This window comes from Sorghum bicolor, chromosome 2, assembly GCF_000003195.3.
Source record: "Sorghum bicolor cultivar BTx623 chromosome 2, Sorghum_bicolor_NCBIv3, whole genome shotgun sequence".
NCBI classification, from domain to species: domain Eukaryota; kingdom Viridiplantae; phylum Streptophyta; class Magnoliopsida; order Poales; family Poaceae; genus Sorghum; species Sorghum bicolor.
Genome location: NC_012871.2, coordinates 61,945,302 through 61,972,530, shown reverse-complemented (window position 1 = coordinate 61,972,530; position 27,229 = coordinate 61,945,302). Strand labels below are relative to the sequence as shown.

Genomic DNA, 27,229 nt, shown 5'->3' with positions numbered 1-27,229 from the left:
GCTTATATTTGTAAGGTGGGGTTGCCCTTATCCCTCAAGGAGTCGAAACCCTTTTCAAAACATATTTATAACTAATCATCCGGACTCCAAGGCAATCTATATATATTTCTTAATTAGCTCTATCAGAAAAACACAATGGCAAAGTCAATTCTTGGATTTGTGGAAGTTGATCAAGTCGACTTAGCCGTCTTATGGCTGATTTAGCACAACTTGTAATTTCCACAATGGGGTGAGCGCACACCCCTTATCTCACCGTTCATTTTGTTTCGTGATTCGTGCAGGTAAAAAAGCACTCTTATACTGATTTTAAAACACTAGGGCACGAATTTTACACGAATTTTAGAGCACTCTAGCATGAATCTTAATGTGAAATGGACGCTGGGAGATAAGGGGAGGACGCCCACCCTGCTGTGGTTTGTATTTACCGGATTTAGTACCCGAAAAGTTGTTTTATTCACACGGGTTCCAAATGTGATGATCCAAATATCCTTTCAGGTCGTCTCGATGAAACAAACATGATGGGGGAGACTATTATGCACTCTGGATACTTTAAAGTGTCAACAGTAGCTTCTCTTAAATAGTTCTTGGAATTGTTTTCTTCATTTCCAGTTTTTGCTCGTTCAATCATCTAGTGATTTTCAATTTGTTTGCTCCTTTTTGTCTAGAGAAGTTGGATTTGAGAGTACGACTGTCGTTCCTTCTTCAAGCAAATTTTAATGATTTGGGGTATGCTTTAGGGGCTTACGGACTAACAAGCTGACTCTGAGTCAGGAAACGAGCCACAAGCTAAGCCAGAATTTTAGCTCATTAGAGCAACTCTAGCTAAGAGCCTACATGAACCGTCATCTTATTTTAAGAGCTCAAAAATATAAAAAGCTCTTCAACCGTGCTTCGTGGGCCCGAGGTTGATTGATGATGGTTTGAGTCTTTAATCGGAATATATATATATATATATATATATATATATATATATATATATATATATATATATAAATAAATTGTGAAAATTTCAGTCTGCCTAAAATTTTTCTGCCCGTGTATACCGGAATCGGTCTCGGTCTGCTTGTCCGATGAATCCGTGTCCTGCTTGTCCGTTTAACGATTATAGGAGAGAAAAGGAAAATAAAATGTTTTCTAGAGTTTCCAATGCAAAATCTCGTTTTATTTTTCTATCGGCTCACGGAAGGAATCGCTGGCGTCGTCCGCTTGTAGAAGACCGAAAAGAAAATAAAACTTTTTTAAGTTCTCAATGCAAAATCTTCTATATTCTATTAATTTTCTTTTCTTTTTATTTTTTAATTTGGCTTAAAATTAATAAATACGTAGTAATTCATAGAAAATCTTTAAAAATTACAAAACAAAATTTATTCAGCTCCACATATGTAGATCCATGTAGTAAACAAAAATATCATAAATTTTAGTATATTTTTTTTGCTGGAGATGCGTGCCTATGCTTTTTAGTAAAAAATTGAAATTGTAGTTATCTTGCTCCAATTATTATAAAAATTTTATGGTAGCCTATTTAATGTGATGCTTGATTTGTGGTAAAAGTTTTAACACCATTCCTACATATCTCACTGATTTACTAATTTACCTAAATTTATGCTTGCTAAATAGTTTAGCATCAATTTAAGTATGTAAAAATATAAAAAAGATGCTTCCACTATCTTTGCACGATGTGTTGTTATATCATATGAACACTTTATAAGCCCATGTGTCTATAATCTACATACATTTAACTGATATATCATATTTTATAGGAATCCTAATCTAAATAACAAAATAAAGCTAGCAACAAACTTCTCCTGTTTTAATATAATACTATTTTTGTTATTAAATAAATATGTCTCCAAGCTACATAATATTGTAAATATTAACTATCTCATACCATAGATGTTATGGTTATCAATAAAATAAATTATAGACTTTAAATTTTATAAAAAAAGATAAATATAAATAAATATGTAACATTATGTCATCACTTTTTATGACCATTTGATGTTTTTCTCCCGTTGCAACGCACGGGCATATTTGCTAGTATGTATATATATATATATATATATATATATATATATATATATATATATATATATATATATATATATACACACACACACACACACACGCACCTGGCATATAGTGAAAATCAAATGGTAAAAAAAAATATTGGACATGTATTAACAGAGAAGATATTTATAACAATAGTATGCAGTTTTAATAACACCCACAACAGGAGGCGACACAAGTTGATAGTTTCGGATGCTAACATATACTTATATAGCATCACCCAGATAATTTTGGTCCTACTAGTATATTATTCTCGATGAGAAAAAAGAGACCCGACCCAAAGCGATGGCACAAACTGATCAGTCCAAGGCTTCGTGCTCAATTATTCGATTCAGCAATGAGCTGCATCTTTGAAACAATCTTCTTCTGCTCTATTCGTCTCATGGTCACATCCACACATGACGAATTTCAGTTCCCAGCAAAGAACGCGACAAGTCGATCCATGAGCTCCACGGCCTCGCCGCAGCCGGGGTTGTGGAGGAAGAAGACGTGCTCCTTGCCCTTGGACTCGAACCACTCCACCGTGCCGCCCCGCCCGCTCGCAACGAGGGCCTCGTAGTACGCCCTGTTCCGCGCCCGCAGGAAGTCCAGCTCCGCCGCGCAGACGAGCACCCTCTCGCACGGCAGGTTCCGCAGGCTCGGCGCCGCGGCGGCCAACGGATTCACCCGCGGGTCGTCCGCGCCGTCCGTCGCCTCGGGGCACACGATCCCCCACAGCTTGTCCATCAGCTCCACAGACTCCGGCGTCTCTCCGTCGATGCGCTCCCTGCCACCGAACCCGGGGTGCAGGAGGACCGCACCCTCGATTCGCACCTCCGACGCGGCGGCGGCCATCATAGCGACGTTGTGGACAAAGTTCCCGCCGGCGCTGTCGCCGGCCAGGAAGACGCGGCCCAGGTCGCCGTGGTGTGACAGCCAGGGGTCCCCGCTACCACCAGAGACCGCCCACTTGAGCGCGCGGAAGGAGTCCGCGTACCCTGCCGGCAGCGGGTGCTCTGGCGCGAGGCGGTAGTTCACGGAGACGACGAGCAGGCCGGCCTTCGCGGCCAGGGTGCTGAGGAAGGGCTGATAGTGCGGAGACGCTGCCGAGTTGACGACAAAGCCGCCGCCGTGGAAGTAGACTAGCACCGGGAGCTTCTTGGAGTCGTCGGACCCGGTGGCCGTGTCCGGGAGGTACAGACGAACGTAGATGCCGGCGTCGCTGTCTATGACGACATCTTTGGAGGTGACGCCGGTGGTGGGATCAAAGCCGGCCGGCACGGTATCGGTGCCGACCAGGCGGTCGATGCGCCGGTCGCTGTAGATGCGGAAGTACGGAGTGTCGAGTATGATATCGGAGCTCGGATCCATGGTGGCGCGGGTGCTGCGGTTGGGATGGGAGCAGTGCAAGGCAGCTAGCAGGAAATCTGAAGGTCCAAGTCTCCACAGATCTCTGATCGCGGCAGGCAAAGTCACCACGAGTTAAGCAAGCCAGCTGCCCGCCGATGTTGAGGGGCTGTGGTGGAGTGGTGGAGAGGTCCATCGCCGCGGAAGCATAGAAGCGGCCGTGTGGAAATTGAAGGAGATGTCCAGGAGGCAGCTGATGGTGGTTGGTGGACCGTGGGCGAGGTGACGTTTGTGGTCGTGTGTTGCTTGGAATACACAATTTCTTGGAATTGAGGTTTAGTATCTTTTAGGAGGTGATTAGGTAACTTATCTACAAATTTCTTTACCCGTTCAATTTCTAACAAATCAAGATAACCTCTGATTATTCTGGTATTAATAGTACTAGCTATCTGCTCTTCCAGTAGAAGAGGTTTTGACGGATTGTTTAAGCAATCTCCTCAATCATCCACCCCTTGCCAATTAATTCTGACTTGTTTTATCCATATTAGAGGTGAATTGTGCAAATGCTTGAAATCCGAGTTCCAATTTTGATTTGACAGCTACTTATTTCATAACTTTAATTTAAGCTATGGATCCAAAACTAAAATACCCACATTAATTGCGGTTGAATTATGGCATTGCACAAATCTGCAGACAAGAATATTTGCTCATCTATTGAAATTATATTAGTAAGAGTATAGGCGGAAATGTCTACAAATTGAGTCTCCACTATTGGTAAAGCGGTCATACTCTCTTCGCCCAAAAGAGAATTTAATTTAGCGCCTCTTTCTAAAAGATGTACACATAAATAAAAAAATATCCCCTTGATTAGCTTCTTGATCAGGAGGTCTTCATAAAAGGGACATTTGGAGATAAGCTTATGCAAGAGATCATCATAAATTATTAAAATACATCGTTCGTGGTACATAAAATACTCAGTCAGGGCTGCTCCCATATAATGAGTGAGATACTGTAATGTAGCGTGTGAATCCTCCATTTCAGCTAGTGTAATATTTCCATAGCCCGTCTTTGTAGAAAGTAGTTACTACTTGAGTCATGCAGGATGCTCTTTAACCGATAACTACATAAACATATAATACATCTTACCCTTTTGATTAAGAACTGTATTTGTGACAACTGCTATTTTGTTGGTCTATCTGTCCCCATAACTATCTCTCGCTGACCGCGCCCGATGGAGATCATCGAATTGATAGCAATAAGCTCCGTTTCAAGGTGTGTTCTTATACAAAACGCCTAGAAATTATAACCAGAGCAGGAGATTCAGTTAAGCGAGATTCTGAAGCAGCAACTTCGCCTCTCCCACAAATAGGTTTAGCGAGAGCATTTATAACACAATCCAAGTACGGCTCATTCAAGGATATCCGAGCAATTCTTCCTGTTCCTTTTACAAAACTTCCCTCTTGTATCATCAACCTATCGCCCATTAATACAATACCAATACTTTTGGATTCCAAATTCATAGCAATACCTCTCGTCCATTCTGCAAATTTGACCAATTCACCAGACATTATTTCACCAAGGCCTATAATACGAGCAATCTCATTCCTCACTTGCACTACGTGATCGATATTCTGAATCTCTACTTTTCTATTATATTTTTCAATACGTTCACGGAGATTTTTATTAATTTCATGTACTCAAGGGTGGCCATTATGTTTCTTTAATTTTTTTGGAAGCAAGGAAAAGATAATGTCTAAATTATGAACAAAAGTAGAAGTTAAAGCCCTAATAAATTTAATTATCGCTTCCATTATATAGCCCAAAGAATGCCAATATTAGCACAAATCATACGGAAATGTAACTCGGTATTCAAACAACTATTCAAAATTCCTATAGCTCCTTGTACAGCTTATTGGAAAAACCATTGCCCGACCTAATTCGTCGCCCTTTGCCTTAAAAATAAAGAGTTTCATTTTTAGTCTTTTCTAGTTGTTCCAGACTCGTAGAAGTAGCATTAATAAAATTTCCTTTTTCTCATTCTATTTTAGAGTATCCATTCATTTGATACTCATTTGCTTCTAGTTCGACTCTCTGTAACTGAATATAAGCTTTTTCGAGATGTTCAAGGCCCCTCTACGTAATTCTTCTGAATTTTGAATAGTACTTAAGGTCCTCTGTTTTCGATTATCTAGTAAATCTTCTAATGAAAGTTAATTGTCTTGCCATTAAGTTTTCAATTTTTATGCTCTCTTCCCAACCAAACATGAATATTTTGATTTATTTGGATCTCCCTTTTTCTTTTATTTTGTGTATTACGGCTATTTCCATATTTTTTTAATGTAATGAGCCTATCCCCTATCCTCTCTTTTCATTTTGTATTTTTATATACCCAAACTCACACCCATGGGAAATGTAGAATGTACACTCCCGAACCCATAGTAGGTAAGCACTTTTGACCCATTTGGGCCCTTGTGGACAACAATACTCCACAGGCATCAATGGGCTTCTTTTTATGATGTTTGGATCCATTTTGACTCTTGTACTCCGAGAGAGGAAAAGCCCATAGTTTCATCCCTAGGTTGCCCATGAGCTATTGTGCCACAGAAGGCTTGATAGGGGAAAAAAAGGGGACCTTTTACCTTCCTAAACTATGTCACGATCTAATTTTTCAAACTTCAAAACCAAAAATCTTTCGCCATCGAGTCTCAAAACTGTTTAAATTAGCTCTTATCCAGGTTAGGAATGATTTTCAAGGCGGTTTCATCAACGTTTAGTAAAAAAACATTAAATACTTTATAAGGTTTCCAAACTGTTAAAAATATTTCTATCACTTTTAAAACTTTGAAACAAATCTTAGAGATACATTATTTTTTAACGGTCACCATGGGAGCCTCCTATTTATTTTTTGTGTATATGAAGAAAGGATATTTACAAACCGTACAAGTTACAAGTATCAAAGAGCCAAAAGAAAAAAAAGTCTATAACATACTAAGAGTAACTCTTTAGAGAGATGTTACAACACAATAATCTCAAAAACAATATTTAAATCTCACAAAAAAATTCGAAGAGCTTCTAAAAAACAAGATTTAGCTCTATAAAAATGGGAAGATATTCAAAAAAAAAATGAAAACTTCTCAGAACATTCTAAATGATTTATAAACATGCTTTTAATTTTTTCCACAATTGGAAACATGAGATACAACAAGCATGAACCCATTCAACATCAAGGCCTTGTTTACTTCTAATTTTTTTACAAAATAAACACTATAGCACTTTCGTTTTTATTTGATAAATATTATCCAATCATGGACTAATTAGGCTCAAAAGATTTGTCTCACAAATTACAAGCAATCTATGCAATTAATTATTCTTTTATCTATATTTGGTGCTTCATGCATGTGCCACAAAATTCGATGTAATGGGGAATGTGAAAAATTTTGTAATTTTTTTGGAACTAAACAAGTCCCAAATTTTTTTTTGTTCTTAGTCTCTATCCCATATTTTTGTTTTTGGGAATGTCAGTGTTTTGTCAACCGATAAGTGAATTTATATGTATGTCGCGCTGCTTTTGGGAAACGATGGTAGCATTTAAAGGTACAAGGAATTATAGTGGTTCAGACCGGAGCCCTATGTTCACTCTCAAAGAAAGATCGAGTGTGTGTTTCTCGGCTGAATGCTCTCAAGTTCTTACAATGGGGTATGCAAGAAGAATGATAGAGGTAGGACAGTGGAGATGGACTTCCCAAATGAATTCTTGACTCTTGAGAGTTTGTAGGATGCCCTCGCTACTCTTATATAAGTTCGGGGCCAGGCCACATACAAAGAGATAGGTTCCTCCAATCGTGCGGGTCATGAGCCTGAGGCCACGACTACTGGGCCTGAGTCAACTTGGTTGCTGCGGGCCATCCGAGCGGCTATCTAATTAGTGCATTGAGATACTTGGGATATCATAACCCTAATTGGAAAGTTTTTCAAACGTATTTATCCATCACATTACTACATAAAATCTTTTGTGAGGTGTTTTAATTTTTTTCCCGAGGCGGACAGGCCTGTTAACTACCTCAGTTATTGACTGGTATTAACCGAGACGATCATTTTGTAGGCGGTTAAAAAAACCGTCTCGCAAAATTTATTAACGGAGACGGTTATTATAAAGGAGTCCGCCTCCAGAAACAATCCTATTAACCGAGGTGGTCCACTTATAAGGTCTGCCTCGGTTAATATAGCTGAGCACCTGAGCCCACAAGAAAATCGACTCGGCCCAAACTAGATATTTTCTACGAAGAAGTCGGAGCCACAAATAACTTGTTTGTTTCTAGCTTCACCTTACAAACTTGGTATAAATTATAATAAAACTATAATTAATATTATTTATGTCAAAAAATTTGGAAGATGATTTTAGTTTTACCGTAGAAATTGCTATAGAGGGAAGTCTTTTGGATCTAGAGCGCCTTGGAGGACGAAGGACCTGTGGTTCTAGAGATGATGTGATAGGCCACCACGATGGCCGCGGAACACGTACGCCAGGCCGGAGCCCGCATGGAAACGACTCCGAATCCGAGGTAATTGTGGAGCGCAAAAACAGTCTGTGGCTTTGGTATACCTAACGTCTAACGCCCCCCCGCAATGATCGCCCGCCGCACCCTAAACGTAAGCACGCTCGCACCGACGCGCCTCATGAATCATGATGATGTGCACGGCGTGTGCCGGAGGCCGGAGCAAAGCAACCGTCCGGTCCGGTGGCTTGTGCAGGAACGCGAGCGAGGAGCCGACGATGCTGCTCTCTCTGCTCCTCCCTCCGAAAAGCGAACACGCATGCACTAACGGGAACCAAGAGTCCAAGACCCGCTGGGATCAGATGCCGAGGCCGTCGAGGCGGAACACCGCTGGTTCGCTGCGCCAGCGGGCCGTGGGCGCACGACCGTACACGGGGATGCTATGCTAGCTGCCGGCGCCGGGAATTATGCGGCTCTTTGCTGAGCGGGAGGGCCGGCCGCCGCCGACCGATGCAGATACGGACCGCTATGGGGATCCGAACTGTGGGGGTCGGCGCGTATTGCCGCGATATCACGGCCAATCTAGCAGCCTCATTTAGGGCAATATATGATTGGATCGGCTTTTCCGACGGTCGCACGGCCAGGACAGTAGGACACGCCGCCAGCGCAGGCGGCCGTGGCAACAAGGAGCCCAGGACCGCGGTGCCGGTGCGTGGCGTGGGGAGGAACGGAGAACCGTGATGGAGCACGGAGCGCGGCCACAACAGGACTGAACGCTCGTCGCGTCGACCTACTAGGTCGACCATGGCCATGGGACGCTTTCAATAGAGCGTCCAGGACGTTTTGTCAGATCTCATCTACCACCGGTGTCTCCGGGACACAAGAATATCAATGTGGCAGGGGCAGGCATTGCTGCTGGGACCTGGGAGTACGTAGGAGTACGGCGTACGGGGTTACCGCCTACTGGCAGGTGAATGTCGAGAGGACTCCTGTGCACTTGTACTGGCTACCGTGCTACCAGCAGGTGAATGTCGAGACACATTCACATGTCAGATCGAGCAGACACAATGGTCCGATCAGAGAGTATTCCTACAGTGCTGGGAATCGATTCATATCATTCATGCACAATTACCACCAGTGCAAGGTTACACACTCTCTAGATAAGAACTGTCCGTAGATGCTACTAGCGTACTAGGGCCTTGTTTATTTCATTCTGAAAACCAAAAAAATTTCAAGATTCTCCGTCACATCGAATCTTCTGGCACATGTATAAAACATTAAATATGGACGAAAACAAAAACTAATTACACAGTTTAACTGTAAATCACGAGACGGATCTTTTGATCCTAGTTAGTCTATGATTGGATAATATTTGTCACAAACAAACCAAAATGTTACGATACCGAAAACTTTTCTACTTTTCGAAACTAAACAAGCCCTATAATAATTCTCCACATTCATTTCCGAAGCTGTGTACAGGTTCTCCAAAAATTCATTTCCCAAGCTGTCCAATCCAGCTACTGATACAAAAGTTTTTCCTGCCAGCTTGTGTCAACTGCACTTTAATCCGGGCCCTCGTGCGGTGCACTGGAGCAGAGCACAACCACTACAGCTGGGCTTCGGTGACAGAGCACAATCCGGGCCCTCGTGCGAATTCGGCAGGATATGGAAGCATGAATGAACAGTAAAAGTACTGACACATCCGGTTTGTTACAGCCAATGACGCATCTATTGAAACACTGTCATAAAAATTCTAGAATCGAAACTTCATTCATTGTTAGATCATGAATTAGTAACTACAGTTAATCTCCGAAAGTCCCGATTGTTAGAGTACAGTAGGCAGTATTCGCTGCTCTGCTCAAGAACCAGCAGTTACAAGCTTCTTCGAAGTTTTTGGGTGAAAAGTTAGATGTCGAGGTTTTATAGGACGTTAGAAGAGATGTTTAATTAAAAAATTAGTTACATAACTCTTCTAGAAACCACGGATGCATTTATTAAGCTTAATTAATCTATTATTAACACATATATATTACTTAGCAATGACTAATTATATACTAATTAGGTTTTAAAAGATTGTCTCATAAATTTCATACAAACTGTGTAATTATTTATTTTTTATATTTAATGCTATATGTATATTTTTTTAGATAAGAGAAAAAAAATATCCGGCCAAGAATGCATACGGCCACTTATTATAGGGTTTGGGATTAAAAAAAGAGAGAAACGTTAAACTATAATCTCAACATATGTATATGTCGAAACATTTGATGAGACGGAGCGAAAGTTTTTGGTTGAAACTTAAATAGAGCCTAGAAGAAGCGAACACGCGACAATTACATGTTCAAACGCCGGAATAATCGCGACCGGCCCCGGCTCATGTGCTCGATGGCCCTCGGTCATTTTCAGTGGTCCCTGTCGTGGCCTTTAAGGACCGGAGCACGCTCAGTTGCTCACTCACTGACCGGCTGTCGTCGAGCTAGGCCCGGGCACGCCTTATGTTTTCGTACACACACACACACACACACGAGGAGGCATGGGCACGGCATGTGCGCTGCACGGAGCTCCATTCATGGCGCAGTCCCCGAACACCCGGAAATCGGCGAAGGCGATCGATCCGGCCACGCCCGGGGCCCAAGGTCTAGGCTCCAAGTCGCAAAGCCGTCCCAACACGGGCAGGGCAGGCGTCGCAATGCTACATGGTCCCCGTCCCGTGGCGCCGGAGACGAGAGGGTGTCGTGTTCGAGCGGAGGCCGCCGGGATCGCGACCTGCAGGGGGCAAAATCGTGCGCGGCCGATCCGAGACACCGGCTCGGCGCGCGGCAACCTGACGGACGGCCGGAGCCGGACGGGCAGAGCTGGGACTGGGAACGAGCAGGCCGTCGTGGCCGCACGTCGACGTGTGCGCGGAGGCAGGCTTTTATGCTGGAAAAGGGCACGGGAACGGTATTTCCGGCTGCCGTCTCGGCAGCAGCTCCCAACTCCCCAACCCCAAGCTCCATCCAAATGCCGTGATGGCGCCGGTCGCCGTCGAGATCGTTGTCGTTGTCTCTAAACACGGGCGCAACTCGGCAGTTCAGGGGTTTTAATTAGTACGGCACGATCAACCGCTTGATGCATGGTGTGGTAGCCAGAATGTTAAACGGGAAGCAACGGAGTTGTCAAGAAGTTGTAGCAAGCTAAGCAAGAGTAAAGCTCACTCACACCTTGCGCCGTTGGTCCACACTATCATTGAACAGATCAGACGCGTCGATGCAGCACGTTGATTCGCCCGTGCTCGGGCCATGGCATCATGCCATGGCGCCTGCAGAAACTCTCAGCTTGTCCACAGAATCAGAGGTTCAGAGCTGTAGTACAATGTTGTCCAACTCCAAACTTATGATAACCTCCTGCTCCTTTTCTGTTCTTTTCTTTACCGGATCGCATGAATGTGAATTACTACACAGTTGCATCTGCATGATGGCGTTGTTACTCCACTCATGTCGTATCAGGGCCGGTTTCAGTTCTGGAATTATTGAGTTAGGTGACGGAGGGGCACAGCCGGATTCCAACACCAGATTCAGGGAGACTAAAATCGATGAAACCCATTGCACATTCATTCATTCATTCATGGCACTGAAAGCGCTAGCACCGCTCTGAATTCTGCCGCCCGGCGGCAACACGTGTTGATCCGACGAAGATCACACGTGCCGTGAAACAGATTCACAATCACAATCAGGCCGGCGCCATTCACACGGTGACACCCGGCCGGGTGCCTGAGACTCTGAGTCTTGTTCGATCGATTAGTATCGCCGGATCCATGTAACAAGCATTGAGCAGGCGATGCAAAGACCAAGGCCTTGTTTACTTCCAAAAATTTTTGCAAAATAGAAATAGTAGCACTTTCGTTTGTATTTGACAAATATTGTCCAATTATGGACTAACTAGGCTCAAAAGATTCGTTTCGTCAATTCCGACAAAACTGTGCAGTTAGTTTTTATTTTCATTTATATTTAATACTCCATGCATACGTCTAAAGATTCGATGTGACGGGGAATCTGAAAAATTTTGCAAAATTTTTGGAAACTAAACAAGGCCCAAGACGTAGGATCAGAGATAACAAGCGAAATTTCTGCGGCGACACTGACACGAGACACGACTCGCAAGCGTCCGACCGATAGATGAGCAGCGGCAGCCAGCGCTCCCGTGATCCCGTCGTGGCGGAATAATTTTATGGCGCGGCGGCTCCACGAAAGCTGTGACTTTGCGAGAGTACAGGGTGTGTGCCAGTTCTACTATGCCTATGCCTTTGCCTTGGCGACAAAGCGAGCGGCCGGCACAGTCGGCTCGGCCGTGCCGCCGTGCTGGATCGATCGTTTCTGAGGCCACTAATTGATGGATGATTGTCGAGCGCCGGCCCACTCGCCGAGTGACAGATCGGTATGGGAGCCAGATTAGGGGCGCTAGACGACCGCCTAGCAAAGCCGAGGCAGCACTGTGTGGAGGAGGAACGGTACACACGACCGTGCTCAGTATACGCATGGCATTGATTGCTCAGTGACCAGGGCCTTGTTTAGTTAAAAAAAAAACCAAAAAGATTTCAAGATTCCCTGTTGAATTAAATCATGCGGCACATGCATGAAGTATTAAATATAGACGAAAACAAAACTAATTACACAGTTTACCTGTAAAATTGCGAGACGAATTTTTTGACCCTAGTTAGTCTATGATTAGATAATATTTACCACAAACAAACAAAAAGTACTACAGTAGTGAAATCTAAAATTTTTTCATATCTAAACGAGGCTCAGTGCTCACCAGCTTTCGAAACGAACTCTGGCTGTTTAACCGTACTGGTCACAGGTGAAATGTGCACCGGTAGTACACTCATCAGCAGCTGGTAAGAAGCACGGAGTAGGGAGTACCATGGCGGTGGAAAGATGCTTGAGTATCGAGTTCATGCTTTTGATTAGCTTAAAACCCATGCTGTGATTCACACAAAACATGGAAGGATTCAGGAAGCGCTTGCAGCTTTTTTTCGCAGAGCTCAACCGTCTGTAGTATTCTAAAGAAGTATGAACCGTCATTTTCTTTTTTAAGAACCTGGAACTTTACGATCAAAAAAGCAGTGGGGGCTGGAGGAAAACCCTTTCCCGGTGCGTCAAAAAGCGCGAGTCCGTCCCCCCTCGCAAATCAAGAGCAGAAATCGCGCCATTAGCCTAACAGCAGTCTTAAAAACTTTTTTTGGCGGGTCGGCTGAGAGTGTGTGAACTGTGAATCGCGCGGGCAGGCACATGCCCTGCACGGTACGGTCCAGCGCGAGAGGATGGAGGAGGAATTAAAGGCCGGGCGGGCGGGCCGGCCGGCGCTAAAGCGGTCGTCCAAAGCCCACCACCACGATCCGCGCCACAAAATAGTGCGGTGCGCCCAGCCCTTGTCGGCTGCCTCCCCGCTCCGCTCTGCGCATATAACCGGACCCCAGCCAGCCCCGTGACCGCCTCAGTCCCCGAGGAGCGAGGAGCAGCCGCAGCTCTCACACAGTCTCGCACTCTGCCACTCTCCCTGTCTGAGCTCTGTTCTGCTCTGCCTCTATCCATGGCCTCGCCCTCGCGGATCTTGATCTTGCTCCCGCTGCTCTTCCTCCTGCTGGGCTCGCATTGCTCTACCGGGGCGGCGGCGAGGCGGCAGCTGCTGCGAGCCGGGGACCCGAGCTCGCAGGTCAAGTTCGACTTCTCTCCGTTCCTCATCGAGTACAAGAACGGGCGCGTGAAGCGGCTGATGGGCACCAACGTGGTGGCGGCGTCCTCGGACGCGCTCACGGGCGTCACCTCCCGCGACGTGACCATCGACCCGTCCACGGGCGTCGCGGCGCGGCTCTACCTCCCGAGCTTCCGCGCCAGCACCCGGGTGCCCGTGCTGGTCTACTTCCACGGCGGCGCGTTCGTGGTGGAGTCGGCGTTCACGCCCATCTACCACGCCTACCTCAACACGCTGGCCGCCAGGGCGGGCGTCGTGGCCGTGTCGGTGAACTACCGCCTGGCGCCGGAGCACCCGCTCCCGGCGGCGTACGACGACTCGTGGGCGGCGCTCAAGTGGGTGCTCGCGAGCGCGGCGGCCGGGTCCGGGTCGGACCCGTGGCTTTCCCAGTACGGCGACCTGTCCCGCCTGTTCCTCGCCGGCGACAGCGCGGGCGGCAACATCGCGCACAACCTGGCATTGCGCGCCGGGGAGGAAGGCCTTGACGGCGGCGCGCGGATCAAGGGCGTGGCGCTGCTGGACCCTTACTTCCAGGGCCGGAGCCCCGTGGGCGCCGACTCCACGGACCCGGCGTACCTGCAGTCCGCGGCGCGCACCTGGAACTTCATCTGCGCGGGGAGGTACCCGATCAACCACCCCTACGCGGACCCGCTCCTGCTGCCGGCGTCCTCGTGGCAGCACCTCGGCGCCTCCCGCGTGCTGGTCACCGTGTCCGGGCAGGACCGCCTCAGCCCCTGGCAGCGCGCCTACTACGCCGCGCTCAGGGGCAGCGCCTGGCCCGGGGAGGCCGAGCTGTACGAGACCCCCGGCGAGGGCCACGTCTACTTCCTCACCAAGCTCAGCTCGCCACAGGCGCTCGCCGAGATGGCCAAGCTCGTCGCCTTCATTAACCGCGACGACTAGCTAACCGGCCGGAGTACACCTACCTGCCGCCGCGGCAACCAGTAACTGCAGTCTGCGGTACCGCGACAACATCATCAGTACTATACCTATACTAGTAACTAGCGAGAGTGAGAGGTGATTAGTAGTAGTAGTAGTAGTAATTACTTTTTTGTCCTTTGGTGATTACTGTGCGTGGGAAGGGAAGAACGGTTCCTCCCCAGCAACCCGTCCGGATGGAGAGGGGACCGGGGTGTGTGTGTTCGTTTGCGCGCGTTGCGTGTCATTGACTGCAATCGCTAGAGTGCCGTGCACTGTGCTGACGCAGCTGTATCTACCCGCTGCGGTAGCGGTTACCGCCAGCTACAGTAGCCCCAGAGTATAATATTTTACTCCGTAGTAGTATATTCTAGCGTCACTCTACCCATTGCATCGTGTAATTTTTGTTCCATTGCTATATGGTGGTGATTTTCTCGGAGTGGTCAAAATTTTTTTTACTACTATGGCAATCACATGCGCCGGCACCGCGGTCCGCGGCGGAGAATGTGTGTCTCGCATCATTTTTTTTTAAAAAATAATAATCTCTTGGGGTGTGCGATCGTGTCAGTGTGTTTCCCGCATTCGGTGGCTCGATCCCGACCCCGACCCCGGCCGTCAAGCGTTCGCGTGCCGCGCCGCGCCGGTGCGCGAGCACACAACACTGCCGCGGCATAGTCTCCGGGACCACAGAACGCGCGTGGTCGGCACCGCCGCTCCTGCATTTGGGAGCTGGCTAGCTCGTACAGCGACGGCAAAAATTCGAGGACAGGAAGGATGCGGTGCAGCAGGCCACTACGGCACCCTGTTCCGGTGCAAGACAGCTTTCGATTTCGATCGGCTGCCAAAGCTTGCGGAGCAGACTGCTCACATGGGGGTGTTTTTCTTTTGGTTCGCGGCACGCTCCCAGTCCTACTTTTGAGCTTGCGTTGCACCAATATCCCCCATGTACGGCGGTAGCAGTAGTAGCTTTCCTGGGTAGAAAAAAAGGATTTCGGGGTTCGGGCACGCATCGCTGGACACGGATTCCCGTGGGAAATTGTAGGTAGTCCGCCTAATTTCCAGCACCTCGCGTTCCACCGATGGTAGTACATGAGCTTTTGCTTGCCCGTCTGAAACTAAAGGCTGCGGCGCGGCGGCCGTGTACCTGCGGAAATGCGGAGTGGCCGGTACGTCCAGTCCGTGGCTGTGCGATAGCAACGCGACGGGGCAGTAGCTTGGCAGGTAGTACTCGGGGTCGGGGTACGGGGGAGCTCCGGAGCGCCCACCGCGAGTCCGCGACCGGAGCGAAGTGATTCGCAACGCGACGGGCAGGACCGGATGCGGCGCAGCTTTTACTCAGGGGTTGGGTTGGGGGTGCCATGCGGTCACGTGGCGTGTCCATCTCGGCGTGCCTCGGGCCCTCGCGGTCTGACTTGCTTGACAGCTTGAGCAAGCATCTGCGCATGTGAACTGTGATCGTCTTTTCTTGCGGTTTTCTTCCCTTTGTATGGGCGATGGCCTCGGGGTCGGACAGTTTTGGTTTTGTTTAACGCTGTGGGTGACAAAAGTCGTAAAAAAAAACACTGCCGGGTGAGTGTGCAGTGTATGGGTGGCACACACGCTCGCTTAGCATGGTTTAGGCGGGAGATTAGTCATCCTGACCTGTTTATGCTCGTACCGAGTTTAGGCATACCATGTACTACCATACTAACTCGTGATTGCACGAAAGTTCTATCTGCCTCCTTCAATAGCATTTGGAAAACGATAAAAAGCTAAGAAAAACGCAAAAAAGGGGGGAAATTACACTAACATTTCAGATCGTGTGATTTACCTCGATGAGTGATTTCGAAAGCGGTTCCAACTGACGTGGCGCGTCAGGGCGTGTGCCACGTCAACCATAAAGGAGATAAATCAGGTTTTTGAGATAGTTAGGGGTTCCATTCGACTTTATAAAAAAAAATCAATATATTCTGAATAAATATGCACTTGAAATACTAAAGATTGGCTTAGTGTAGAGCTTAGTGTCATATTGTTAGTGCTGGGCCCGGATTTAAAACTTGAGGATTTTTTTTAAAAAAAATAGAAACCATAGATTTAAAATATAGTTCAGAGTAGCATGTTACTGATAATAAAAAAATCACAAAAATAATCAAATAATAAATTGCTTAGCTAATCAGCTCTATGACGAGTCTTCATGGCTTGGAAGCAGTTGATGATGTCTTTGTCATTAACCTGTAGAAAGAATTTATGCACAATATATGTAACCAAACAATCATTCAAGTATTGTTCCTCAATCTTATTTCTTAATTTGTTCTTCACATGATTTATGATAGAAAGTCTTTCAACACTTGCAGTTGTTATTAGAAGCACTAGCACCAATTTGATAAGCATGTCAACAACTCTATGCCTTTGATGCTTGTTTGTATCAACAAGCTTAATGGAAAGCTCAACAAGACTTCTCATATTTCTAAACCTTTCATCATTGCGCAGATCAGTAATGTACAAATTAAGTGTAGTAGCAAGATGTAGAAACTTTAAGGTTGAGAAATCCTTAGGACAAAATCTAGCGGGTTTAATCACTTTGTCTTTGTCAAAAGAAGCAAATGAAATGATAGGAATTAATGCAGCCATGCAAATGAGCAATTCTATGTTTACCTCATCAAACCTTTCATTAAGCACCTAAAGTTGCCTATCAATGAGACCGAAGAAATGTCAACACGGTAACAATGAAGATTCTTTATCTTGATAAAGAACTTCATATCCCTTCCTACAGGCCCGTAGAATATGTCCATATCGGATATTTTGATTTTATTCTTGACACAAAATGAGTCCACTTCTTTAAGAAAATCCTTCCACCCAACATCCTCTAGCATTTGATACATTTGCAGCTTGGTCAAAGAAATAAGTTGCATTGACAATATCTTGATCCTTCTGCAAGGCATGATTCAAGTTTGTTGTGAACCCTAGGACTGTTTGCATCAAGCGTGCCATGAAAACAAACTCATATGATTAAAATGTTGTCAACATTGTTTATGCATGTGAGCACTAAGAGCGATCATTGTCAACATTTATGAGAACTTTCCGAATTGAAGGATACAAAGATATAAGAAGCATAATAGTTATATAGTGAGATCTCGAACATATATCTCTAGGCCTTCCCAAACCCATTTCTTGATTCAGACCCTTTCCAGTTTCAATGTCACCCAATTCTAGAGCTTCTACAATTCTATGAGCTTGTGCTACTTGAAGCATTTGTGTCTTCTTACTAGAATCCCCCAATAATGTTCAACAAAAATCTAACTTGATCAAAGAACCAAACACAGTCTGGGTTTTCCTTAGAAATTGCCACAAGAGTTAACTAAAGTTGATGCGCAAAGCAATGAACATATAAGCAGATGGACAATCACCCATAATGAGTTTCTTGAGACCATTAGCACGACCCTCATGTTACTATCTCTACCATAGCCTTGTCCACGTACCATAGACAAGCTCTGAATGCTCCATCAATAATTTCTCATTTGTTATTTTAGTTGTCAAAGAAGTAGCATTGTCAACATGAACAACACTAGCGAACTCTCAAATACCCTTCCCTTTTTGTCAAGATACCGCAAACAAAGAGCTAGTTGTTCATTTTGGTAGACATCACTAGATTTATTGACAAGTATTACAAAATATTCACCACCAAGACCTTTCATGACAAGCTTAGTTGTTCCTTTGGTACAATTATCTATCTGTCTTTGTATTTCAGGTGCACTCAACTTACGATTCTTTGGGGTGTTTCTTAAAACCACATTAGCAACTTCTTCAAAGTTTTCAGCTAGCATATTTAATATCTCAAGGAAATTACCTTAATCTAGTAAACTTTGGCTTTCATCATGTCCACATGAAGCTAAACCTTAACGCTAATGAAACTTGACACATTGAATATAATATGACAAATAAAACATATAAAGAGCCTTTTCCTTATCATTTACTACAACAAACTTTTCAACAGTCGTTACTTTAGGTGAAATGAAGGAATTATATCTCTCTTGAGCCAGATTGTGAGAACTAGTCATAGCTCCACCATGTTTAGCAATCCTCTTTCTCATGTGTCAATTTCTAAACGCCCCTTTCACAAAAGCATCTCCACTAGGACTACTAGTTTTATGCTTGAACAAATAGCAAATAGAACAAAATGTGTCATCTTTCTCAACACTATATTCAAGCCATCTAAATTCATCAAACCAAGTTGCCATGAAGCATTGAGGCTTACTTCCAATGCTCCTTATAGGAAAATTATGACTCCCTAGCTGACAAGGCCCTAATGAAATGTATGCCTTGATCACATAATTCTGTTCATTAACAACATATCTTTTGATTGGAATTCTCTTTTTGGGATCATGACAGAGAAGATCAATGTCATAGACAACTTCATCACTTGATTCATACAATGAGTCACCACCAATTTCGGTATTATTGACTTCACCTTCGCCAGGGTTTCGGCAAGAGGATTCACCAATGATTTCGGCGTCATCAACAACACCTTCATCAACATTTTGGCAAGAGGTCTCCATCAACATCTTTGACTTCAACTTCACCAACATTATGGGGGTAGAGGAGTCATCATTGGCATCTTTGACTTTGTTTTTGCTAATATTTTGGAGTGGAGCGATCACCATTGCCATCTTCGAAAGAATTTCTTACAAGCGCCAACCAAGAGGGGCTAGTGAGGAGCGCATTGGACAAGCAATCCACTCAAAGGAAAAAGCTTTGCCTAATGATCTTGGGTAAAAGCTTAAAGACATGCCATGATCCTCTACAACTACTTCGCCTGCTCAACTCACTCTGAGCATGAAATACCAAGAACCGAGAACTAAACTGAATTTACCGAAAACTGAACTAAATTTACTGAAACAAAAAAAACAGTTCCCTGTTTGGTACCTAGTTCTCAGGAACCAAATTTACCAAGTTATATTTGTAACTATACCTCAGTAAACTGAAGTATCGAATATGTCTACTAGCAGCCCATGTTAGCCTAGCAGCAACCCACCTAAGCTCACATAAACGACGAAACCTAGCAGCCTATCTACTCCTATTGTATTGTGGCTTTTTATGTGTTTGGTTTTGGCACTATTATTCTATATAAAATCATGTTGAATTTCTATCAAAATTAGTTATTGAACCTGATGTCACATGTTGCTGTAATATGTTCGGTTCTTTCGGTAAATACCAAACCAGACCGAAAGAACCGATACCAAATTTCCTCGGTACCAAATATTTTTAGGAACCAATTGGTTCCAGCTTCCTCAAGAACTAAATTTGTTTGGGAACCAAGGAATTAAACTGATCGGTTAGGTATTACCAAACACCCAGGGTGAGCATAAACTACTTCGACTATTTCAACGACATCAATATCTTCAGCGAAGTCTGAATTACAAAAATAGGGTACCAAGGGCACAAGGTCAAAGGAGCAAGCTACCAACGCAAGGGTCATGGAGGTTAGAACGGATGTTGCCTCGAAGTGGTTGGTTCACTGTGGTCCTCATAGCATCGTCGGCAAGGAAATTGTTTCAACACCAACCCAAGACCACTACTATCAAGTGGTTGGTTCACTGTGAACCAATCTTAAAGACCAACTCTAAGCCCACATCAGAACTCATAATATCAACATACACATATCAATATGTGCCTTTGTGGTGAGTATCACTCCTGGCTTATCATGTTGCAATTGTTCATTGTTTTAGGCGCAGTTCCAAAGGTCCTTTTATGAGAAAATTACTTGCTTGGGCCCTAAAAAAGTTTGGCTTTCTTTCTTGGCCTTTTTTAAAAACTTAGGCCTTGTTTAGTTCCAAAAAATTTTAGGAAATCGACACTGTAGCACTTTCGTTTGTATTTGACAAATATTGTCCAATCATAGACTAACTAGGCTCAAAAGATTCATCTCGTCAATTTTGACTAAACTGTGCAATTAATTTTTATTTTTGTCTATATTTAATAATCTATGCATGTGTCTAAAGATTTGATGTGATGGGGAATCTGAAAAATTTTGTAAAATTTTTTGGGAACTAAACAAGGCCTACCTATGAGGTGTTACCTATATAGCCCTTAACGGTAGTAAGGGAGGGGTAAAATGATGGCAAAAAATAAATGAGTGCAAGAGTTCAGTTTATCTTAATTAGGTTTGGAGCAATATTGGATAAGGTCTAAAGTTTTCATAATTGCATAAAATAAAAATATATTATTTTTTAATATGAAAACAATACTTAGTAAGATACACATATACATTTCAATAGAATTAGCTTATCAAGTGCATAAAAATTTCACAAATGCGCATTGCAATTCATGGTTGCATACATTAGCTAGGTGCACATATAAATTTGTTCACAAGTCCACCAATGCATACATTACACACATAAATGAGATCTCTGACATACGTTGGGCTCACATACACCAAGTCAATTCGACATGCATATTAGAAATCAAAGGCCGAGCCTTATTTAGTTTCTTGTACCATTGTGGGCTGGTAGGTTGTCATGTTTTCCTTCTTGTATGCGTCGATGAGCTATCAAGTGGCACCTTTGGAAAGTGTACATCCTTTGACCTAGCCCTTGCTTCTTCCTTGTGGGTTTTACCCTCCTTTTACATTTAGTCTTCACAGATTGATCTATGTGTGTAACGATAGAAAGTGCTTCTTGGTGAATTGACCCACTTCTTGACCTATAAATGTTACACATTAGCAATGGATCATATACTACATTTGGAGCATGGTTTCCCTCATTGCATGGCACCTCATCCCATACTTCATACCCTAACTCATTTTCGTCCGCACTATCATCCTCTAACTCATCTCACTTCATCAACAACAAAGGATGGGTGAACGAAGAGCCCGTCAGTACTGTCTTCCTCCATACATGCGCGCCGCTCGAGCTTCTCTTTTCCTTTTTGAGCATGAGCAATAGAAGGGGAAAGAAAGGAAGCAAGGGTAATTTAGACATTGCATATAGCTTAAATAGAAAACCTCATGATACACCTTAACAGAGTGGACGGAAGGCTATATAAAGTAACTGAATATAGTTTTCGGCTTCCAATCCAATGTTTCCGAAGGCCCATGGAGCAAGTCAGGCCCCGGCAATGAAGGCCGCGACGCGGTCCATCAACTGCTTGGCGTTCTCGCACTCGGGCTTGGTCACGAAGAATACGTGCTCCTCGCCGCTGGACTCGAGCCACTCGGCGCTCCCGGGCCACGCGCTGTCCACCAGGGCCGCGTAGTACGCACGGTCCCTCGCCGCCAGCCAGTCCTTCTCCGCGGCGCACACCAGCACCCGCTGGCACCCGAGGCGCTCCAGCGACGGCGCGCCCGGCGCGGTCGGGTTGATCCAAGGGTCGTCCGCGCCGTCGGCCGCGTCTCGGCACGCGAACGTCCACACCTTCTCCGCTATGGCGACCGCGCGCTCCGGCTCCCCGTCGATAAGCGTTCTGCCGCCGAAGAAGGCGTGGAGAAAGACCGCGCCCTCGATCCTCGGCGCGCCGCCGCCGTTGTCCGCAGACGACCCCCCGGTCGACGCCTTCATCAGCACGTTGTGGACGATGTTGCCGCCCGCGCTGTCGCCAGCGACGAAGACGCGGCCGGCGTCGCCGTGCTCGGCGATCCAGTCGTCCTGCGCGGACGCCGCCCACTGGAGCGCGGCCCAGCAGTCGTCGTAGGCCGCCGGGAGCTGGTGCTCGGGCGCCAGGCGGTAGTCGACGGACACCGCGAGGACGCCGGCCGCGGACGCAAGGGAGGTCAGGTAGTTATGGTACGTGGCGAACTTGGCGGACCCGATGAGGAACCCGCCGCCGTGGAAGTATACGAGGACCGGCAGCTTCTTGCCGGAAGGTCCTTGGCGCCTGGGAAGGAAGAGGCGCACGGAGAGGCCGGTGTCGGCGTCGAGGACGATGTCCTTAGACGAGACGCCGCTTGTATCGTCGACGCCCGCGGCCGCGAGCGGTTGGCTGACACGAACTATTTTGCCGCTCTTGTACATACAGAAGTAACCCGGGGCGTCGAACACCACCTCGTCGGCGTCCGGTTCCATGGCTACGTACCTGACGTGTTGTAATTAGGCTCTTGGTTAGCTGCGCTCCTATAGCTATGCGTCGTAAATGTTTAAGCCTCAAATCGATCGATCAGCTGGTTTTAATGCTTGTTGTCCTGCAAGGTGCACTTGAAGACATCGGACTCGGACGTGCCGGCGCGTTTTGGCAAACCAGCGCAGCTTTACGATAATTCTGAGGGGACAGAGCTTCTATTGTATTCTTTGCGATAGAACTTAGGTGAGAGAACATGCATGACCTGCATGGTGCGTGATCCCTGATGTCACCCTAGCTAGATCTTTGCAGATAGTATAGTTGATCACTGTCACTCGTTAGCCTCAGCAATGACAGACTGTTTGCATGATCAAATCACTCTTACGGTACCGTTAGTTTGGCATGTTTCCTCTAGTGTCGAAGATGTATTTTTCCTTTTATATTCTTATGCTACTGACACAACATCATACAGTCAGCTGTAGAACTTAGAGATTTACTTCTTCTGGTGCATTTATAGACGTGCTTATGTGTGTTCATAGGTAGTTATAATTAAGTGGTATGCGCAATATTACCAATTTATTTATTTCTAATTTTGATTGAATAACTGCGATAAAATGGGTATGATTCAGTTATAGAACAGAAGAGATCTAAGTGCAAGACCCTAAAAAACCCTACCTGCTTAGATGCTTGAACGCATCTTTCAGAGATAGATGACCAATTCACTTCATCAAGTGTGTTTGATTCATGTTTCAGATCTGTCCTGGCTAAATAGCTAAGCCAGGGCAACCTAAACCTAGTTCTAGCAATACAAGAAGTTTGTGTTGGTTTACTCATACTTGTGAAGCTTGGCTTATCCAGATCATGTTTGATTATTTAGCTAGCTTGGATAGGATCATATCTACCTAGTGAAGGTAGGTTTTAGTTGAAATCACCCCTCCCTCATCTCTTGTTGTGATGGGCCCCCACAACTGTGTCGGCTCTCTTCTACGCCGTCTCACCCAAGGCACGACCTTCGACAATAGGTAGATAGTGCGTGTAGGCTGAGGGCATGGAGGCCTGAGCGCGGGTTACATGGTGGAGACGAAGTCACAACCGTGCGGGGGTGGGGGTTAAAGATGGAGCTCTAGGGGTAGACACGAGATGGATCTTGGCAGACGACACATGCTGTGGGCAGATCTAGGAGCAGCAACTGTCAGTGTAGAGGTGGAGCGTGGATCTGGTGGTAGTAGTTGGCAGGGTGGAGATGTATCAGACCTAGGAGCAGCGGTTGGCGGGGCACGCCAATGAAAGAGACAATGATGACATAGTCACATAGCAATGGTGGAGCAAAAGGAAGTGAGCAAAATCGGGCCTCCCCCATATAAAAGCTAGGTTCTTCGAAAATTAGGTAGTTAATCATTTCTAGGTAGCGAAACCAAGGGATGATCGGTGCATAGGTATGCCTAGCTAAGGGCCAAAATAGGCAATCAAACAAAGCTAAACTGCATTCTTGGAGTCTGGATTGGGTGCTAGTTACACAACCAAACACACTCTTAGGGTTTAACTGGTTGCTTGCATTATACTGTATGTAGCATAACTTAAACGAGCATAAACATATACAGTGTCTTGGTGTTTGGTTGTTTTATACACGCAAACCACATTTGATAAAATTGTATTTGGTTACTTACATTTTGTTGCCTTAGTCACCTCAATGTTCTAGTTAAGGTCTTATGTTTAAAAGTAGAGATATGGGGGAGGATTGAAGGAGAATATTTTATTTCTATATGTGCATTAGAAACATTGTAGTGCAATATCGACGTTGTGTTGTCCTTGGGATCATTTTGGTAGGTGAAGAGGTTAGAGCAAGCCTAATGGTCCTTGGGATTGCTGCGGTTGATGGAGAGGTTCGAGCATGTCCAATCATAGAGCAAAATATTTAGCTATAAGTCAAGTTGAAAAGGATAAACTATATTATAGTTATCTTTTATTTGTTTATAAAAAGTTTTTTATTATTATGTTGTGCTACTTTTTATCTCTGTTTCACATTCTTTTTCTTATCCCCCTCACATGCATTTGCTATCTAGGCCCACCGCTGCATAGCCAAAGTCTTCTCTCTGCTCCCTTCTCTCCTCCATTAGCAAAAATACTCTCTGTCTCTAAATATTTGTTGTCATAATTTGTGTGCCAACAACTTTGACTCGATTTATAGAAAATACGTGCAACATTTTTATTTTCAAATAAATTTATTAAAAAAACTTGATTCAAATATCTATCTAATGATACTAATTTTGTATCATAAATATATATATTTTAATATATACATTTATTCAAAGTTGTTTTTCAGAAAGCGAAAACGACAGACATTTAGAGATGAAGGGAGTACTTACTAACTTGGCTAGTTGTTATACTTTCTCTTAGAATCGAGCATAAGCTTGTGGTTGAGTAGCACTGGGAGGCCAATGGGGAGGGAAAGGAACTTGGCGTCCGCTGGAGGAGTGACTCGAGCAAGAAGAGGCACGAGATGGAGGAGATAACCACGACACCTTGAGCACACGCCAGAGGGGGCGAGGGGGTGACTCATGAAAGAAGACGCACGAACTGGTAGTCAAAGCAACTGAAGAGGAAGACGAGTAGATGACCGATCAAATTATATAATGGTTAATCTAATGATATACTTATGATATTACGTACCATAAATATTATAGTAATTTTTTATACATCTTTGGTTACATTTGGGTATATTTAACTCCTTGATATATATACGAGAATGACATAAAAAAAAGGACAGAGGGAGTATGTCTCTGTCAGATCCAGTATCCTTCGAACGCACTCGTCGACCAAAAAAATTTGGTACAAAAAAATAGTGGCAAAGTGAAAAGAAACTTTTTACATTTGCGAAAACTATCATATATAAAGCTTTGTAGCAGAATAAGCAACGAGATTCATCAGTGGACAACTGGACATCTGCCCTGCTTACACATTGTGGCCGAGCTGGAATGATGAATAATGTAAAGTTTAATTTGCTTATAAAAAATTCAGTTTCAAGACTTCAGTACCACACTTCTACGAGAGAAAAAAAAATCATATTTAGACAAGACCACTATTTATTTATCAATTCAATGAGAGAAACTTGCCCACAATTAACTTGAGTCTTCAATGACGACTCGCCGCGCCGCGCCCACAAGAGAGCGCAAGTCAGGCCCCGGCTATGAAGGCCACGACGCGGTCCATGAGCTGCTTGGCGTTCTCGCACTCGGGCTTCCCGAGGAAGAAGTCGTGGTCCTCTCCCTCGGACTCGAGCCACGCCACGTCCCCGGGCCACGCGCTGGCCGCCACGGCTTCGTAGTACGCGCGGTCCCTCCTGTAGAGCGCGTCCAGCGTCCCGGCGCACACCAGCATCCTCGCGCACCCGAGCTTCTCCAGCGCCGGCGCGCCGGGCGCCAGAGGGTTCATCCTCGGGTCGTCGGCGCCGCCGACCGCGCCCGGGCACGCGTAAGTCCAGAGCCCAGCGGTGCCCGCTGCAGGGCCCGGCGGCTCCCCCTCGATGGGCGCGCTCCCGCCGAACCACGGGTGGAGCAGGACGGCGCCCTCGATGCGCGGCCCCCGCGCGGACGCCGCCCTCATCAGCATGTCGTGCACGATGTTTGCGCCGGCGCTGTCGCCGGCGAGGAAGAGCCGCGCCGTGTCGCCGTGCTCGGCGATCCACTCGTCCCGCGCCGACGCCGCCCACTGGAGCGCGGCCCACGAGTCGTCGTAGGCCGCCGGGAGCGGGTGCTCCGGTGCCAGGCGGTAGCTCACGGACACCACCAGCGCGCCCGCGGCGGCCGCGAGCGGGTTCACGTAGGCGTGGTACGTGGCGGAGCCGGCCGACTCGATGAGGAACGCGCCGCCGTGGAAGTAGACGAGGACCGGGAGCTTCTTGGACGGACGTTCCTGCTGGAGCTTGGGGAGGTAGAGGCGTACGGAAAGGCCGGTGTCGGCGTCCAGGACAACGTCCTTGGAGGTGACACCGGTGGCATCGTCGAGGCCGGCGGGGAGGACAGGAGGCCGGTTCAGGCGCTCGATCCTCCCGCTCTTGTAGATGCGGAAATGCGCCGAGGACTCGAACGCCACCTCGTCTGCGCCGGGCTCCATGGCCGTGGAGGGAGGTGACGATGGTGTGACCTTGGTGGAAAAATTGGCAGACTTCCTATGATAATAAGATGGGTCTTTTTGAGATGGAAAGTTTATTCCAGTAGCGACTGACCCCGGCCAAATCGCTGGAATCCAGGGCGTAGATAAAATCCGGGGCCCGGCGGTCGTCCTACCACAGCACGGGATCTTGTGACAGAGAGCACGCCTCATGTTACTCTGCAGTTTTTGCTTCAACGAGCGATACATGAAATATCAACACCCGTATGCCCCCTAGCACCCGGGAAGGGCATAGATCATGACCCACGCACCTTCAGGTCCGACCACACCAATGGAAAAGTGATAAGGTTTGCGATGAGCTCAGCCACTCTTTGAGGGAGGGAAACGTGACCGCACAAAAATCACATGAGAATCACATGAGCTCCTGTTGAATTTAGCAAAAAAAAAAAAAATCAGCTCTAAGAACTCTACCGAATAGGGCCTAAAGATGTGTTTAATAGGAATCTAGATTCTTCTAGAAATGTTTTAAATTTAGATTCTCTCTACAAACA

General features: G+C 45.9%; 5 protein-coding genes across 8 annotated transcripts; 1 reads left to right on the top strand and 4 right to left on the bottom strand.

The window, feature by feature from the left end:
- LOC110432225 (tuliposide A-converting enzyme b2, amyloplastic-like) lies at positions 2,155–3,610 on the bottom strand. The gene has a single exon (XM_021452213.1). The coding sequence runs from the start codon at positions 3,415–3,417 to the stop codon at positions 2,476–2,478; it is 942 nt and encodes a 313-aa protein (XP_021307888.1). The 5' UTR covers positions 3,418–3,610; the 3' UTR covers positions 2,155–2,475.
- Positions 3,485–8,701, bottom strand: LOC110432750 (ATP synthase subunit alpha, chloroplastic). Its single transcript, XM_021453551.1, is given in 11 exon segments — positions 3,485–3,870; positions 3,872–4,031; positions 4,034–4,054; positions 4,057–4,246; positions 4,248–4,318; positions 4,321–4,442; positions 4,444–4,534; positions 4,537–4,599; positions 4,602–4,668; positions 4,671–5,089; positions 8,398–8,701. Coding segments are annotated over 11 exon segments (1,860 nt in total). The 3' UTR covers positions 3,485–3,518.
- On the top strand, positions 13,325–14,989 carry LOC110432354 (probable carboxylesterase 2). Its single transcript, XM_021452582.1, has one exon. The coding sequence runs from the start codon at positions 13,461–13,463 to the stop codon at positions 14,523–14,525; it is 1,065 nt and encodes a 354-aa protein (XP_021308257.1). The 5' UTR covers positions 13,325–13,460; the 3' UTR covers positions 14,526–14,989.
- LOC110432854 (probable carboxylesterase 12) lies at positions 20,847–27,016 on the bottom strand. Of its 4 annotated transcripts, none has more exons than XM_021453835.1 (3): positions 25,682–27,016; positions 24,935–25,161; positions 20,847–21,439 (listed from the first exon to the last, which is right to left on the bottom strand). In XM_021453835.1, the coding sequence occupies exon 1, from the start codon at positions 26,925–26,927 to the stop codon at positions 25,743–25,745; it is 1,185 nt and encodes a 394-aa protein (XP_021309510.1). In that variant the 5' UTR covers positions 26,928–27,016; the 3' UTR covers positions 20,847–21,439; positions 24,935–25,161; positions 25,682–25,742. The 4 variants fall into 4 exon arrangements, with proteins under 4 accessions (XP_021309510.1, XP_021309511.1, XP_021309509.1 ...); XM_021453836.1 differs by having other exon boundaries at positions 20,850–21,218; XM_021453834.1 differs by lacking the exon at positions 20,847–21,439 and having other exon boundaries at positions 24,854–25,161.
- LOC8083230 (tuliposide A-converting enzyme b1, amyloplastic) lies at positions 21,435–24,820 on the bottom strand. Its single transcript, XM_021453838.1, has one exon. The coding sequence runs from the start codon at positions 22,574–22,576 to the stop codon at positions 21,620–21,622; it is 957 nt and encodes a 318-aa protein (XP_021309513.1). The 5' UTR covers positions 22,577–24,820; the 3' UTR covers positions 21,435–21,619.